The sequence below is a fragment of the Lycorma delicatula genome, chromosome 1 (genome assembly GCF_047948215.1).
Source record: "Lycorma delicatula isolate Av1 chromosome 1, ASM4794821v1, whole genome shotgun sequence".
Classification (NCBI taxonomy): domain Eukaryota; kingdom Metazoa; phylum Arthropoda; class Insecta; order Hemiptera; family Fulgoridae; genus Lycorma; species Lycorma delicatula.
The window spans coordinates 194,134,852-194,153,295 of record NC_134455.1 but is presented as its reverse complement, the minus strand read 5'-3'; the positions used below and the strand labels follow the sequence as shown (position 1 = coordinate 194,153,295).

Here is an 18,444-nt window from a genome sequence, read left to right as displayed (position 1 = left end):
TCAGAATGCTACTTATGCAAATGCCTCAGTAGACATTCCATCAGTGTATTACACAACCTACTATCACCTCTTGCAAATGATTTTACTTAAATTATGTGTACTCAGATCATAACTTGACTGACTCAACACCAAAAATACTATCATCAAACCAGCAAAACAATTGTTGATCGCAACCACAATTTTATCCTACAATTCAATTTACTAAAAGTCCTCTTGATATACTTAAAAATCAAGAAACAGATTCTCCAATTTAATACACCTCTAATGAAAATATACCCTATTTCTCTCTCTTCCCTGGTCCACTTTTATAAACAAGGTCAAGCCTACACCCTTCTACATCGCAGAATTCTCTATACATCCTTACAATGGATATCTCAGCTAATCGGGGCTCGATGCCAAAACACCTACCTTGGTGAAGTTTAAAGGCAGGCCTCCTAGCACCTGGGTTGCTATTCTATCTATACATCTATAATAGTATTACAGCCCCTCAGCCAACCTTCACAGGGCTAAGAATCTAAGGAAGCCAGCAAACTGTGTTCCACTCCCTTTAGGTTTTCCAATTAACTTGCAGATCAAAACCAGAATTGATTCTCGCAAGCTCTCTAGCTACTTTGGTACATTCAGCTTCGTACCTGGAGCAGAGCAGACAAATCACACATCAATGGCCCTATGCTCTGGACACAAGCCTGAATTAATCAAATCTGACAAACCTATCTTGAAAAGCACCATATCCAGAAGTTGGCCCCACCTTCTTAGCATCATAACATAATGTCACTCAGTTTCAAGGATATCAATGGGCTTAATACCAGAAATAACAAGTACTATAAGACAGTCTTATCACAAATCATCTATCAAATAAAAGACCTAGACACAAATCACAGATATAAAAGGAGACTCAGAGCTGTCAACAAAATATTCCTGTAACAGTAGTAACTCATTTGATGAGCCCAGTCAGATGCAGGATACAGCATTTTAGCTTCACTTACATTCTTATACAGAACACACATGCTTCTGAAATTAAGCCCCTAGTAGGGTGAACTGCCTGAAGAATGCAGAACAAGCCTTTCTGGGAGCATATTGGAAATGAACCTTGAATTGAAGATTCTCATCAAGGTTAACATCTAGATAGATACTTCTGCAGCAGAACATATCTAATTCAATGTCCTGCCACTGACACACAAGGTCACATTATAACAGCTAGTCTGCCCTTCAGTGATATAGTTTTCTCTGGGCTAAACACCATCTTATGTTGCAAACTCTACAACTGGAGTATCTTGCAAGCCTGGTCAGCCCCGAATTCGATCTCATTCCTCAAATCTCCTTTAACCAGCAAAAGTCAACAATCTGCATATGTGATGATGCAGCATCCACTGGGTAACCTAATAGCATTAAAGAATCAAAGTCCTAAAACACTACCATACAGACAACCTTTAGATAGTTTTCCTTCTTCTGAGGTGCTGTCTTGATTGCTGAAATAACTGTACAACACATTCTGTATACAATCACACTTCTGTAGCTGCAACAGGGCAGAGGGCCACCTGTTACAATAAAAGAACAGAAACCCCTAAAACAGGAATTTTTTTAATTTATACGAACGATTGTTCACGAGAGATCATGTCATATTTCAGGAACATATGAGCCATGACATGTTTGCTGCAACGTTACAGCCACTACATTTTGTCAAAACTCCTAGCCCAGAAGAACCAATACAAACTGAAACCATACTACACCTTAGTTCAGCCATTACTACACCTTTTACATAAAAGAATAAATGACAAAATTTTTCCTACCTGCAATTTACTGTTGAGAACTTCTTTTCTGTATTTATAAGGGTAAGCGTCATTGGTACGGAATGAAAAACATGTATGCTTACAGAACCTTCTGGTTTGGTCTTAAGGTTTACTATGGCAAGAAGTTGGTGGTCCTGGAGACACAGAAAATGTAGTACTAAGCTCATGCAGGGTGACTGGATGATGGGCACTTGCTCCTCATAGACAACCCTACAGTAGTGTTGGTCTGATCCAAAAGTTTTAGAGAAAAAAACTACTGTACAAAAACCTTAAGATCAGACTGAAAAGAAAACCTGGCCAATGTTTCTAAAAAATTAAATAGACGTGAAGTATAAGTATTATTTTCAGATGAAGCTACTTGCTTGTGTTAAGGTGGATAAAAGGGATTCTTTAACAGTTCTGAATTTGGTAATGAAATGATAAATATCATTAATAAACAAGGTGATGAAACCCTTAAACCAGACTATGGTGAAATATAATCAGTTAATTGGAAGCACTCATCATTTAGATCAGATGAAAGCCTACTACCCTACTGAAAGCAAAATGTGCTTCTAAATGGTAAATAAAAATGGGTATTCATAAACACTGAACTGATTTTGATGAACAGCTATTTTAAAAAAATGTAAAATTATTCTAAAAAAATCCCTGCGATTCCTTAAACAGATCTTTAGCATTTTTTACATCACTTGTGTTATTTCAATGTGTCATCATGAAATTAATTTGTTTTTATTTACTCTTTCAGTATATTATCATACTACTAATGTTTTTATTAAAATACTAGCTGCAGGGGTGTGCCTACAGCACACCTATGCAGTTAGTCCCCCCAGGCAGGTTGCCCTGGCAAGCGGCATCTCTAAATGTTATTAGGTATCCAAAAATGATTACCTTGTGTAAAAATTTTTCTAAATGATAAAAATTGATCAAGGAAAAGCGAAAAAAGTCAGCAAATCTTCCCAATTGAATTCAGTTTATATATAATAATCTAACTGGTAAAACCTGACCACCATAAGACATTCTGGTGCTAAGCTAAGGGGGATGCACACACATAAAAATGCCATTTAATAGGGTAGGATACGTTATTTTCATATTTTTTATATTTCAATAATGTAGTAGAAATAACAAAGATGGACCACTGATTGTAAAAATAGGAGAAGAAAAGATTAGAGGTTGAAGAATTTTGTTACTTGGGAAGTAGAATTAAAGATGGACGAAGCAGGAGCAATTTAAAATGCTGAATAGTACAGGCGAAATGGGCCTTCAGTCAGAAATATAATTTGTTTACATTAAAAATTAATTAAAACATCAGGAAAAGATTTTTGAAAGTATATGTTTGGAGTGTCGCTTTATATGGAAGTGAAACTTGGGATGATCGGAGTATCTGAAAAGAAAAGTTTAAAAACTTTTGAAATGCGGTGCTATAGGAGAATGTTAAAAATCAAATGGGTGGATAAAGTGACAAATGAAGAGGTGTTGCGGCAAATAGATGAAGAGAGAAGCATTTGGGAAAATATAGCTAAAAGAAGAGACAGATTTACAGGCCACATATTAAGGCATCCTGTAATAGTCGCTTTAATATTGGAGGGACAGGTAGAAGAAAAAAATTGTGCAATCAGGCAACGATTGGAATATGTAAAACACAAAAATTGCAGGAAAAAATAACATTTTTGGGTTTAAAGTAAGAAAACTTAAAATGGTTAAGTTTTATTTTTTTCAATTAGAAATGTAGAAAATTGAATTCTGAAAATTCATGTAAATTACTTATGTGATTCACAGGGCTTTAGTTATTTCATTCTTGAATCAAAAATCTTCTTTTTTTTAATTTAGATAATATTTTGATGTGATCTGACATATGGTGCACAATTCAAATAATATATAAAATTAAAGTCGTCAGTCTTTTTTGATGAAAATGCAACTTTTACTCATTAACAGCAAAAAAAGTTGATTATATGTTGTGTTCATTTCCAATATAAAAGGACTGATATAAGAATATTCAAATTCAAATTTTATTTAATACAATCCTGCAAGTCATGAAATCTATATTTAAGGTACACACACTACCATATAAATACATTTTTGGAAGGAGCCTAGCCTTATCAACCATACCCTAGTACAGTAATATCATTTACATATTATAAATGCAGATCAAATTAATCTTTAGTGTTCATTTTTGCATATAAAGTCAACTTGTTGTTGGAGCTTTATTTAAATGTTGCTCCACTAGATTTATATCAAGAAATTGGGTGGTAGGAAATTACTTGCTCTGGGTCAGAGCAAGTAATACTACATTTTAACATAAGAATATCTAAAAATAATGTTTTGTCAAAATGGCAAATGTACTTGGCATGACTCAAAGAATGAAATACTTCCTTAATCTTCCTTATATTCCAGAAAAAATTATTTTCTGGTATTTAAAGTTATGATAATTTAAAATAATCACTTAAAAAACTAACTTTTAAAAAAAATTCAAATTCATAAAAAAAATAAAAAGTTTGGACAACACAATTGAATGAAAAAATGAACACAAAACAAATGTTCCATATAGCATTCCTACAAAATCAAACCTTATAGTAATAGCAAGTTGGACAATTGCCCGCCACATACAAGTTAATAGAGTAGGCTTTTAACAACAAAAATACCCCAAATAAGGCCTATCATACATATGCAATTCAGTGTTCATAATATTAAACTACTATCAATTAAATGCTAGCAGTCATTAGCATAAATTTATATATATTCAAACAATTGTGAACATATACCTGGCTATTTTTTTTAGTTAATTCCATTACATTCACACACCTAACAATGATGGAAAACTACTTGATTAGGAAAATCCCAATAAAACTTAATTTCGGCGATGATTTTTGTAATATATGAAAAGCAAAAGCCTAAAGTATTTTGAACCAAAACCCTTCTGGATAAAGTTGCTTACCACAGTACTGGTATAAAACCACATTTATGTTGCTGGTTCCTCAATGAATTATTAGAAAATAATTTCTAATTAACTCTACTTACAGTCAGATTTTACAACAGTTGAGGAAAGAAAACACTTTAAAAACAAGTATGATAACAATATGAGTTCATTTTAAATTCATATTAGAATTAAATTCATGATATAATGAAATTGAACAAATCTTTTCTTTTAAGATGCATTTCTTGCACTCAATATCAGTTAAATTTGAAATTTAGTGGTATCTTTTCATTACTGAAATTTTTAACCAACCATCAGTACCCAGTATGTATTCTATAGGTGTAATTTTTGGCACTGGGCCATATGCATTCTGTTACAGATAAGACAAACAGTGGAAGCAAATAAAACTCAAAATTTTACATGTGGGTAATTCAATAAGGAGATAGTATGATTGTATTTCTTTACAATTGCTTCTGAGCTTGTTTTTCAAACCCCACTTAGCAATTTTACAAAAACAGATATTCAAGTTTCTGTTAAATTGGTTATCAGAGAAATTGTACCAAACGGATTTGAAACAACACTACCTTAACAGGTTTTTGGCACAGCAAGCAAAAAAATTATGTGGACACCACAGACTTCCTTGTACTCCTATTAAATTACATATACAATTTTTTTTTAAATGAAAAAGAATTTTATTTCATTAATAACTTTTTTTTTTTTTTTTTAATTGTTATCACTGAATTATTATTTACTGTAATTTTTTTTACAATTAGAGGTTAATAATTAACAGATCAATATATTTTATTTTTAAAAAAAAGAAAGAAATGAGGTGTTTCAAACCGACGTGCTTTCCCCTTGTTAAGATCCAAATATTTCATTAATTAAAATTTAATCTGGCTATAACCGAAACCAATGAATATAAGCACCACTTACGATTTCTCATTGAAAAGCTCTCAAATGAGGGCTTATTATTACTGCAGTTAAGAAACAGTCCAAATTCTTTTTTTTTTTTGGATTTTGGGCTTTTTTTGGACACTTCTGGTTCAGTCAGTGCACAACTAGATGTTACAACAGTCCTAAATCCAAAATTTCAACATCCTACAGCTACAACTAGTTTTTGAGTTATGTGAGATACAACATATGTACAGATGTTAAAAACTAGTCTAAATGGATACTTCAATTGAAATCTGAAATTTTTTGCCATATTTCCTTTACTTTGTATGGAAAAGTAAAAAAGGTTGTCATAAGGGTGAAATCATAAAAATTTATGTTATAAACAACAAAATGTTAATGTAAATTTTTTTCTTAAGCATTTTGAACAACCAACTCTACTTTTTACGAACAATTTATATAAACAAATGAATACATAGAAAATGACAAAATATGCAGAGTAAGAATAACTTTTTCACATACCTTCAAATTCTGTGGTTCAACATGACAAGAGATTTATCTTGTAGCAATTTACAGATAAAACATCAACCTCACAGCAATGCTGTAAAAGCTTGAAAGAGAAAATAGGATTACGTTTTCCAGGAAGTAAAAACGTAGAGCCTGGCCAAGATTTAAATTCAAACCAATGGCGATGCTACCACTGTCAGGAACACCATCTTCATAATAGTATAACAAAATAACACAAAGGTGAAAAAAAAACAATAAAACAAAATACTTTACAAAACAAGTAAAATTTTATTGTACAAAAAATTACTCATTCTCTTCACTTCTGAGCCTAGCATTAGCATTTGTCACACGCACAGATAACTGCTGGGCACGTTCAACAATTGATTTTCGTTTCTTTGATGAAACTCCATGGGCTATTTCTGCGCAGAATTTTCTGTTTTGCATCATAAGAACTTCTAGTTCCTGAAACATTTAACAACCAACCATACATATAATTGTTGAAACACTACAATAACTGACGCCATTATTCCTTAGCTGTATCAATTTCTTGACAGAAAACATCTTTGAAAGCTGTTTTAACTTCCAGTTTCAGAAAAAGTGAAATAATTAACATTTTAATAGTACTAAAACACATTTATTATTCCTAAAAGTAAAGGACTAACATCCAAACAGGTTGAGAGAACGAAAACTGTGATGCACAGGGAATCAAACTAATAGTACAATAAAAGATATTGTTAGTTAAAAGTAAATAATAAAAGTTAATGTTTAAAATTCAAAACAGTTAAAATCCATTAGTACTTTTTTGTCAAAGTTTTTTAAGAAATTGTTTTTTTTTAACATTAGCATTTACAGTTCAAAGATTAATATTTTTAGGTTTAAGATTTCTAAAACTTTACTGAGGTCATGTAACAACTAAAATGATGACAATATTTCTACAAGTTATACATATACGATACATACATATATGACCTTTAATTTTTATACAACAAAATCCACTGGTATCAGTTCAAGTGCGGCACAAATCACAAAACTTTAAAGAATTTCATAAGAAAACAGCAAGCGACTTCTCAGGACAATAACGATAACCACTATCCTCACATTTAGTGAAGATTAAATAACATCCTTATAGTTTGAAAATAAATCAATTTTATAAATTAATTTCAACAATAATTGTGTAACAAATACTATAGTATATAAAGAAAACTAACTTTATTATTTAGCAAAGATGATAAAAAAAAATGCAAGGATACACTAACTTTTATGTATGGGCTATTATACTTAATCTTGCATCACTACAGCTGCTGGATTTTATCAAACATGTACACATTTCTCTACCCAACTTTCATGTTTTTATGTTTTGGTCCTTTCATCTCAATTCCCTTTTTTTACACTTTTATTGACAACAGAAAAGCTGTAAATTTTTTTTCTTTTTTCAGTTTTAATTAATGTTAAAATAATCAACTAATCATACATAGTAAAATATCTAACCAAAATATTAAAAACTAATAACAGAAGGTATTTGCCAAACTGGCACACCAGGATACCTTTGGTTGAAAAAAAAAGATTCCTCTTGATAAGCTAAATCAAGTCACTGAACTTCCATTTATAGTTTTCAAAAAGGTAAGGCAACGGTAAGGCAAGATGGTAAGGTAATGCAACTAAAAAGAATAAATCAGTAACACTTCTATCTTCTATGCACAATGACACTGAAATAAAATCAGAAAACTAGCCATTTTCATAGACTACCATGCAACAAAAGATGGAGCGAACAATAAAATGTGTGCCACACTAAATCTGTGTTGAGAATAACCATAAGGTGGCTTTAAGAGGCATTTTATTCCATTCTGAACATCACAGAAGTAAATGCACAATAAATTGTTTCTATGTTAAAATCTGCTAACTCTCACCCACCCTCGAGACAAAAAATCTCTTCGTAACACGATTGAACACTTTATGAAATCAAATCTATCTTATCATTACCAATAGAAAAAATATCTTTTAAAAGTATTATATCCTGCAGAAGAAAATGCAGAACTGACTCACAAAAAAGGAAAAGGGATTCGTTTGGAATTTCGAAGGAAAAAAAATAACCATATCAATGCCAAAATTTTATCTGAAAAAAAGTTCAAGAATAATTTGCAATAAATGTGGAAAATAATAATAGAGCTATAAAAATATTCCAACACTAAAATTTTTTACACTATTACAAATCACTTAGAAATGATTTTCTTTTTCTTTGTATTTCTATCAAATAAATAATGCATTATATAATAACTAAAAGTTATAAAAATATCGAACATCAGTAATAATAATTAAACACTAAATAAAATTTAAAAAATGCAATTAAAAGATCAAAATTAAAGAAAAAAAATTGTTTATAAAATAAAATGGACAAGTGACTATGTTTGAAATACTGCTTGAGTGAAGGAAAGTTAACAGCATCCCAACCCCATAGGGGGAAAACAGAAATCCAGAAAAAAATGTATTCTCTCAAGTTACCTTACAGCTCATAAACATCCGACCTCGTATCAGGGACAGACATAGAGGACATGGTCCACTATATAATCAGTCCCTCAATCCGGGCATTGACTTGAATCTATCAAAAGAAACCTAGCCAAACTCGCCTGAAAGGCACCATGCTCAGAGAGAAACTGTGTGATGTGCCGTGTTTGGGGGAACCCATCCAATCGCACCTAAATTAGACACTATAAAAATATACCATGCGTGTAGCGCCCTGTGGGGGATTCATCCCACCTGACCTGCCAAGACATACGGCCCGGTCTTCAATCTACTGCTTTTGTTCTGAAGTCAATAGGTTATTTACCGTGGAAATATAGCGTTCCTTACACTAATTAGCCAAGACATCTATTGGTTTGACTCCAGCTATAACACAGACTGAACAGCCAGCAAGAGGAGTTGCTGGGCCCGCACCTATAAGCCATGCGGTGGGCCCAGACAGGCATAGCATAACAGCTTCGCTGACACCTTTGTAAAGGCCATGCATGGTACAGTAATTCAACCCCCAATCGGAATGAATGACTATGGATTCTGCAGATGTTTCTTTAAGTGAAAATTCTCATCAAGGATAACACCCAAGTATTTTTGAGTCGTAACGTACCAAATTGGGAGACCGGCCATCCGAACCCGGATTCGTTGGGAAGCAGCCAATCGGCCTTTAAGCAACATCATTGTGGTTTTCTCTGGGCTGGAAGTCATCTTATGTTGGAGACTCCACAGTCGTAATCTCTACCAAGCATGAGCAGCTCTGAACTCTACCTTGTTATGCAAATCCCCCCTCAAACAGCAGCAGCATGTCATCAGCATAAACGACGACACGACAACCACATGGCAACTTTAAGTGCAACGTCGAATCGAATTCTATGATCCAAAGAAGAGGACTCAGAACACTGCCTTGAGGGCATCCTTTAGTTAAGGTCTTACGAACCTCCGAGCCACAATCACACAGGGAAACAGTCCGACAGCTGAAATAACTTGCGAGCACTTCTAGTTCATTTCGTGTACACTTATGCTTTTGCATCTGAAACTGGGCAGAGGGTCACCATAAGTTGTTAAATGCCCCGGTTAGTAGCAGTTAAAGCAAGTTAATAGCAACTACTTATGTCCTAAGTGTATACTAACAGCCCTAACCCTGCACTACTGCCTCACGTTTAGGTAGGACATCAGTACTGGCACCTAACCTAACAGATCTTAATAATAAATAATTGCCTCAAATTTTAAAAGCAGTAATACTTGATTGTTATGATTACTACGCTTGAGTATAATTTAAACAGGATTATACATAAATAAATAAATAAAAATAGGTAAAAATTGAATAAACCTTTTTTATTCTTACCTTAATGCGCTAATAAAATTGTAATGATGAAAGAAAAAAAAAAATTATATTATATTTTGCATAGTTTAACAATATTTGAAAAAAACATGTAACAACTTTAATTGTTGATTTTATGGCTTGAGATACACTTGGAACATGAGAATTCAGCATGGCTTACTTAAACAAATGAATTTCTTGCAAAATTTATGGAAATATTTTGTCTTTCTATCCTTGCAAAACTGCTAACTCATGTTCCTGCAAGAAAATGGTCATCTTCCACAAGGTTTGTAGATATTCCAATAACTTCCCATTTTCCCTGGCAAACTTCTATTAGCGGATTTTTTAGACAGCTTTAGATTGAAAATCATAATTCTGATACACCGCAAACATCAAGTAAATTCCAAGAAACACTTTTTCTTTCTGGTTATCAGGTATACAGAATATTTGATAGTTAATGCTCACAACATTCAACAGCACATAAAAGCCACCCATGAGTATTTCAGGTTAATTATAATTAACATAAGTTTGTCTATTAAATCTATACCACCCATTGTTGCATTATAGTTGATTTCTGGCTTTTGTTTATTATTGGTTAATGTATCAAATCAAATCCATAATCGTGGTGCAAAGCTCAGTGTGCTTGGATTACAATTTTCCACTTAGCGAATACTGAAGAAGCAGTGGTGACATTTTCTTGAAAACCAAAAACTTCTGTTGTTCTAGTCACATTTTTGCATTCGTCAAATTAAGTTGGAAGGTCTATTAATTTTTTAAGTTTTAAGTTTTCTCTTGCTTAACATATTTTTTTTAATCCTGGTAAATGAATGACATTGTTGGACTTTTGTATTCAAAACTTTTCCAAGCAGTTTCATCTTTTGCTATTTAACTAAGAACATATCTTATTTGTGATATCTCCTAACTGATCATCACATACTTGTTTGGTGTCTGTATCGTCATAAAATACTTTCACATTATCTTCTTCATCTGTCTGGTCAACTCTTAGTTCTTCAGGAATATTACACCCTCGCCTATTCATCAAAACTACATTCAGTACTACTGTTGTTCGGTTGTAATCTTTATCATAGTTCATATTTCAGAATCCTTAGATAATAAAGTAAAATAAAAAAACAAAAAGAAACAAGAATAAAATTGTCATTAAAAAAGTTTATGAAATTAGTAGCACGAAGTCCAACAGACTCAAAGCAATAATATTAATTGAAACAAAATTAAACTACTGATCCTACTACACGAACTGGCTATAGAAACAAAGGTATATGGATCAACAACTATTTATTCCCAATTCTCCTGTCTTCTACAAACAAAAACTTACAACTGTCTGTGAGTGTTAACTATCAACTACCTACCCAATGCCACACACACGTCTAAAAATTGAAATTTTATGACTAAAAAACTAGTAACTTCACTTACCTTAACGTTGTGTACCAGGACTTTTCTAAAGCCAGTAGGAAGCATGTGTTTTGTTTTCCTGTTGCTTCCATAACCAATAGAGGGCATCAAATACTGGCCCTTAAAACGCCTTCTTACTCTGTTATCAATACCCTTTGGTTTACGCCAGTTTTTCTAAAATGATACAACAGTCATACATTAATCTTATAAACTAGAATTATGATGTTCTTTCACTAAATTTATATTTAAGAAAAAAAAAATTTGTAAGTGAACATATTAAACACACCTTTAATTTTACCCAAAAAAATATTTTGAAAGGAAGTACATTAAAAACCCATTACAAAAAAAAAAATATATATAACATATATACAAAAAAAATAGGTCTCTTACATGCCTTCCCAGGACTTTTATAATCTATTCTGTTTATGAAAACAATGGAACAATTTCACACAAACATATATCCTAAAATGCTTTGTTTGCAAGTTAAGGCTAGTGAAAGATTTCGCTTGGATTTCAGCTACCACGATGAAATGAGGTTGCACTGAAATTTTTTGTATATTAATTAAGGGAGAGAATTAGTGATTTATTATAATTTTTTAACTAAAAAATTAAAACTAAGGTCCCAAAATGATACCTTCAGTTGTTTTTGAGATCTGGATGAAAACCAATAAATTATGGTAAAAAACCATGACTTGCAATAACTTTGTTAAATGGGTAATAAATACATAAACCTTCTAAACAAAACTTGTATAGAATGTACTGAACAAAATGATATGTAATATAAATTGAATGAAACAAAGAAGTTACAAAAATTTTCATTTTAATTAGAAATGACAAATTATATTTGTCAGAAAATTATTTATTTAAAGTAAACAAAAAACCAAATTTTTGATGTGGAAAATTTATAAAAAAAAAATTTACTGATAAAGAATTTAAAGAAATTGGAAATCACAAAATTGTAAAACAAAAATTACTAGATCATTTTTTTATTAACGACAAATACAAAGAATTATAATTTTGAAGTTGGCAATAAAATAACAGCCTATCAACAATTAGCTGAATGTGCAATATTAGTGTTTAAATCATTCTGTAAGGTACATTAAGTAGATCGGGTACTGCGCTGTTGTTAGCGAAGGTTTATTGTGAATTTTGGTTTGAAAGTGATCGGTTTGCCATTTAAGTAACCATACTTATTTACAACAGAGTAGGCTGATATGGTATTAATTTTGGGTGTGTATAATAATGATAATGCTACAGCTTTTGAAGTAGAATATGAAACAGGTTTTCTGAATCACAGGATTCCAGTCGAAAAAACAATTTTCGGGAAAATATTTTTTGCAATCTTCAGGAAAAAAGTTGACTACCTAACCACACCAGCTACTAACAATCTGTCAAACACGAAGCTGTTACTGATCAAATTACTACTGATGCATTCAGTGCAGTCCATGATGTCTTTCTAAACAGATTGGAGTTTAGCATTAAATGGTTTGGAGGACACTTAAACAAAACAAATTTCATAGGCAGCCAGTTCAACATTTACACCTAAAATAATACATTCTTCTGAGGAATCAATTGTCCACATAATGGATGCAGCTGAGCAATTATGGACAGCCCTGAAGAACTAAAAAGAGCAACAAAAGCATTATAGAAGTGTGCCATGAAATGGCAAATGGAGGGGCTCATTTTTAACATATAAAATTCAAATGTTTCTAACTTGTTTTATTCAACTTATTTTACACAATTCTGTTCAGAGTTAAATTCTCTACAAGTTTTGTTTGAATTTTATATGTTTATTACCCATTTAACAAAGTGATGTCACAACATAAAAAACAGGGTTTTTTTACCCTAATTTATTGGTTTTCACCACAATTTCTCAAAAACTACAGATACTATTCAGAGAATGATTTTTCAAGCCAAACCCATAAAAAAATCACTATTTCTGTTTCTTAAATGTATGTGCTTTTTTTGTAAATATTTTGACTGAGGGACCCTCCCTCAATCAAAATATTTTACCCTATATAACACCCTGTTAAGATACAATCGAAATGTTGGTTACTGAACTAGATTTTGGTATATATCAATCTATAATATAAGTGAGCATCAATAGTAAACATAATGTAAAAGAAATAATACAAACTGAGAGAAGATACATGTTTATCCAAATTCTTTTTTGTTTTATTTAAAAATAAACTGCTCATCTCATTCTGTATTTATTTAACCTGCCATAGTTGTGCTTACCCTACATGCTTTTTTTGTTACAGTTCTTAGAAATATGACTGATTATGTACCTTTTGTGCTGGGCACATCATCATTATTTCTTATATCATTGTATTTTTTCAGAATTTGTTTGTTCTGTGTTTCTTGTTCTACCTATCGCCTATAACAGTTCAGCGGTGTACTACTGATCTAGAACTCACGTGGTGAAAAAAGATAATACAATAAATGTTTGATAACCTGCGTACTAGAGGAGGTACAGGTAATAGTATTCAAACATTATAACTCCAACAATTACAAAGTCAACATCAAAAAAAAATATTATGCGTTTTTTCTGGTTAAAATGCACATCGGAAGTACATGTGTAACATTGCCTAGAATTTAATAAAATAAAAATTCAAAAGAAAGCATTCTTACCTTCAGCTTAATATACCTATCACTCTGATGCCGAATGAACTTTTTAGTTCTCTTTTTAAGAATAGTAGGTCTATAAACTGGTCTAATAGCCATGGTTCCTAAAAACAAGAAATAAGGTTAGCAAATTACAACTTAATTATGTAATATTTTCAAGAACTAATTACCTTAATCTACAAAAATAACATTAATTTTAGTAAATATTTTATTTAATTCCTTTTAAAATTAAATGATTCAAAAGAAATGCAGCGATTTACTTACAAAAGCGTTTTCCAGATAAATCGTTTCACGTCGGAAATGAAATCGACGTAGGTAAAAAGCATGCAACCAACTGCCAACCATAAAAAAAAATTACTTCAAATCCGTAAATAATTTACTAGGTTTCGACATTTTTTAAAAGTAATATATCTATTTTCTTTATATTATCAAATAGCTGTTTTTGTGTCTATGCAATATTTCTTACAAAAGTACCTATTCCTCTAAGTGCATATTTTATGGCTAACTTAAAGTATAAAATTGATATCTTGTACAGCAACACTACCTAAATATGGATTGTAAAAAATAATGAAACATAAAGTAATCTTTTTTAAATGTGACTAATGAGTTTATCGTGAAAACAATTTTAATTAGCTCTCAATATTAGTAAAAAAAAAAAAAAAAAAAAAACAGCTGTTTAGTGTCGATATCTGAGAGGCATACATAGAGCATTATTATTACTCTTCAGCTGCCATTCTCGTAGTTTCCGGTTGAAACTTTTTTTTTTGCAATTGGCAAATAAGTTTTATATCTGTAATATTATGATGGCTACTTGAAAACAACATCATAACGTTGCGGAAAATATAACTGATCGTTTTTTAATAATTGCATTAAAATGTTTGGATTAACTAGTTTTGCAACATTTAAGAAGTGTTCTTGTTTTGTTTTTAATCAACGTATATATTAATGGAATTTTTAATTCACAGTTCAGTAATAACCAAACCATTATGTAATGACTTTAGAAAACTGAATAACTATAATGAAACTTAGAAAGTGGTTAATTATTTAAAGAACGAATTAACTGAACTTATTCTAAAAAGTAAAATTTGAAAATAAAAATGACAATTCAGAGGAAAATAATGTTCATCTTTTCCCTATTTAACACAAAATATTACAATACAATATGAACATCTCACCAAAAAGGAAAGAGACTAAGAGAGAAAAGATTCCTTACATGTTATGGGCAAAACAAAATTAAAAACTGCTGCTCCTTATTTTAAACACCATAGAAAAATTACTGATTGGTAAAGTTTCAGTAGTTCTGAAATTTATATCGCTTATTACAAAGAATAAAAAACAGATAAATTTATATTCTTCCTATAGACTAATATCTCTATAAGACTTAAAAAGTACCAAAACACTCAGACTCTGTAACTGTGTCCAAAAAGTTCAAGTTCACAGTTACAAAAATTATGAGTTAAAAGGGTGATGGGCAAAGAGCTTTCAGAGGAACTTTTAACAGAATTTGAAATGGAACTATCACTGACATTGTTTTCAGCTATTATCTTCTTGATTTTATGTTAATATTGGAAACAGCTGTTTTGAAAATGAAGCCTGTATTATGGGAAAAAAATCAATAAATTCAATTACAAAAAAGCTAGAAAATAATAAGCAACCTACTGCCTTAAAACATAATTGTCAAAAAGCTTCTACTGCCTCTTTTGATGAAGCATAAGGATTGTTTGCTAAATTACATTTACGTAACGGTACAAGAATACTTTTAGAAAAAAGATTTTTAGGGAGGAAAAGTTCTTGTCAATGGTTCAGTAGAAACAGCTATGAATATAATATATGATTCTTCAAAAGAAACTGAAGAGAAAGTTATGGAAGATCATAAGTTGGGTGCTTTCAGAAAATTACCGCTTTGTGGACAGATTAGGTGATGAGAGAGGTCTAGGAGAAGAGTAGCTATGTAGAGATATTTGGTTACTCAGAGTAATGAAGGCTGTGAATTCTATAAACAACAGAGTGCCAGAGCAAGAGGAGCAGAGTAAAGGTTGCGAATGAGGTGGATGGCCTGAGACAACTTTGGAAGATGCATGGAGGAAAACTATGTGGAAAATTAGAAACTATTTTATAAAATCTTGAAAAATATGAGAAAGGAGAGATAGTGTCTTTTAAATTTTATCAAAGATAAAGAAGGTGGATTGCTGACTTATGAGAAAGAAATCATGGATAGATGGACTGAATATTTTGGTGAGCTGTTGGGAAATTGAGAAGTTGTTGGTGAGGAGATGCAAGGGGAACTAGTGAGAGAGGTTTTGTCAGATTTTGTTTTGTGGAGGATGATATTAGGTAGGCTTACCATATTTTTGTGAAAAATTAAATTAAAAATCTTAACAGTTTACTGAAACATTAAACTTTATTCTGTTGTATTTTTACTATATATGACTTTTTTTTAGAAAGGGTTTGTTTTAATTACATCATAAAATTCACACCAAGAAAGTTCTGAATTAATTTTAACATTTAGCAAATGTTTAACAGCAGATACTGAAAGTCTACCCCTTTCTACAGACCAAATGTTACCCGTAATTGAAAAAACTCTCAACTGGAGTAGCTGCCCCAGGCAAAGACTTGACAAACTCAACCATTTTAGAAATAATGCAACATGAAAAAACAGTCTTTTGAAACACCTTAAAAATTCTTAAGTCTGTCTCTTCTTTTAGGTATATTTTCCCAAATGCTTCTTTCTTCATCTATTTGCCTCAATACCTCTTCATTTGTCACTTTATCCACCCATTTGATTTTTAACATTCTCCTATAGCACCACATTTCAAAAGCTTATAATCTTTTCTTCTCAGATACTCCGATCGTCCCAAGTTTCACTTCCATATAAAGCAACACTCCAAACATATACTTTCAAAAATCTTTTCCTGATGTTTAAATTAATTTTTAATGTAAACAAATTATATTTCTGACTGAAGGTTCGTTTCGCCTGTACTATTCGGCATTTTATATTGCTCCTGCTTCGTCCATCTTTAGTAATTCTACTTCCCAAATAACAAAATTCTTCTACCTCCATAATCTTTTCTTTTCCTATTTTTACAATCAGTGGTCCATCATTGTTATTTCTACTACATTTCATTACTTTAGTTTTGTTCTTGTTTATTTTCATGCGGTAGTTCTTGCATAGGACTTCCCATGTCGTTCATTGTTCCTTCTAAATCCTTTTTACTCTCAGCTAGAATTACTATATCATCAGTAAATCATAGCATCTTTATCTTTTCACCTTGTACTGTTACTCCGGATCTAAATTGTTCTTTAACATCATTAACTGCTAGTTCTATGTAAAGATTAAAACGTAACAGGGGTGGAGAGTCCTTGTCTGACTCCCTTTCTTATTATGGCTTCTTTCTTATGTTCTTCAATTATTACTGTTGCTGTTTGGTTCCTGTAAATGTTAGCAATTATTCTCTATCTCTGTATTTGAACCCTAATTATTTTTAAATACTGAAATTTTATTGCAGTCTACATTATTGAATGGCTCTTCTAGGTCTATAAATGCCAAGCATGTTGGTTTGTTTTCCTTCTACTATTACTCTGAGTGCTACAATTGCTTCCTTTGTCCCTATACTTTTCCTGAAACCAAATTGGTCTTCTCCTAACACTTCTTCCACTCTCCTCTCAATTCTTCTGTACAGAATTCTAGTTAAGATTTTTGATGTATGGCTAGTTAAGTTAACTGTTCTGTATTCTTCACATTTATCTGCTCCTGCTTTCTTTGGTATCATGACTATAACACTCTTTTTGAACTCTGACAGAACTTCCCTTTTTTCATAAATATTACACACCAGTTTGTGTAATCTATCAATTGCTTCCTCACCTGTACTGTAATATGTACAGCATAACCAATTGTTTGGAACTTGTGAGTAGATCAATTGAAGGTTTTCTAACAAATTCAGATCTTGTATTACTAAATACTGACACAGGAACCTTCTTTAATGTCAGGGATGATTCTTTATCCTGCATTGATTTAGCTTTTGCCAACACCGCATAAATTAGATTATTGAAGATTTACGTGAACGTGATCTCTTTCCAATTGTGGTATCATTAAATACATCCATTAAATTGTATCTCATACATAAGAGATGGGTTCTTGGGAAAGCTGGCTGGACTAGCTTCATTGAGGATATAGATTCAAAATTTAACTTAAGACATTAACAGTGATATTGAATATTTGATAAATGTCATTGCTGCTACAGCATCAAGGCACATCCTTCAAACCTCACGAATGATGGAACAACCGCCAGTTCCTTGTGGTCAGATGCTATGCATGAAGACATCAAGAAGAAGAAAAGGGTTCTTAATGTTTTTAAGAGAAGCCCAGTGAAAGAAAATTTAATTAAATTTTAAAAATGCAGGGCTAATGCAAAAGAACTATCTTAACTGAAAAAAGAACAAATTAGCCAAAATATGTCTCCTTGAGAACAGGACAGACTACTTCA

The 18,444-nt window shown here is 31.6% G+C and overlaps 1 protein-coding gene across 1 annotated transcript; it reads right to left on the bottom strand.

Annotated features, from left to right (window-relative positions):
- Nucleotides 1–6,361: 6,361 nt before the first annotated feature.
- Nucleotides 6,362–14,380, bottom strand: RpL32 (Ribosomal protein L32). Its single transcript, XM_075369482.1, has 4 exons — nt 14,225–14,380; nt 13,967–14,064; nt 11,357–11,509; nt 6,362–6,558 (listed from the first exon to the last, which is right to left on the bottom strand). The coding sequence occupies exons 2-4, from the start codon at nt 14,057–14,059 to the stop codon at nt 6,400–6,402; spliced, it is 405 nt and encodes a 134-aa protein (XP_075225597.1). The 5' UTR covers nt 14,060–14,064; nt 14,225–14,380; the 3' UTR covers nt 6,362–6,399.
- Between the last annotated feature and the right edge of the window lie 4,064 nt (nt 14,381–18,444).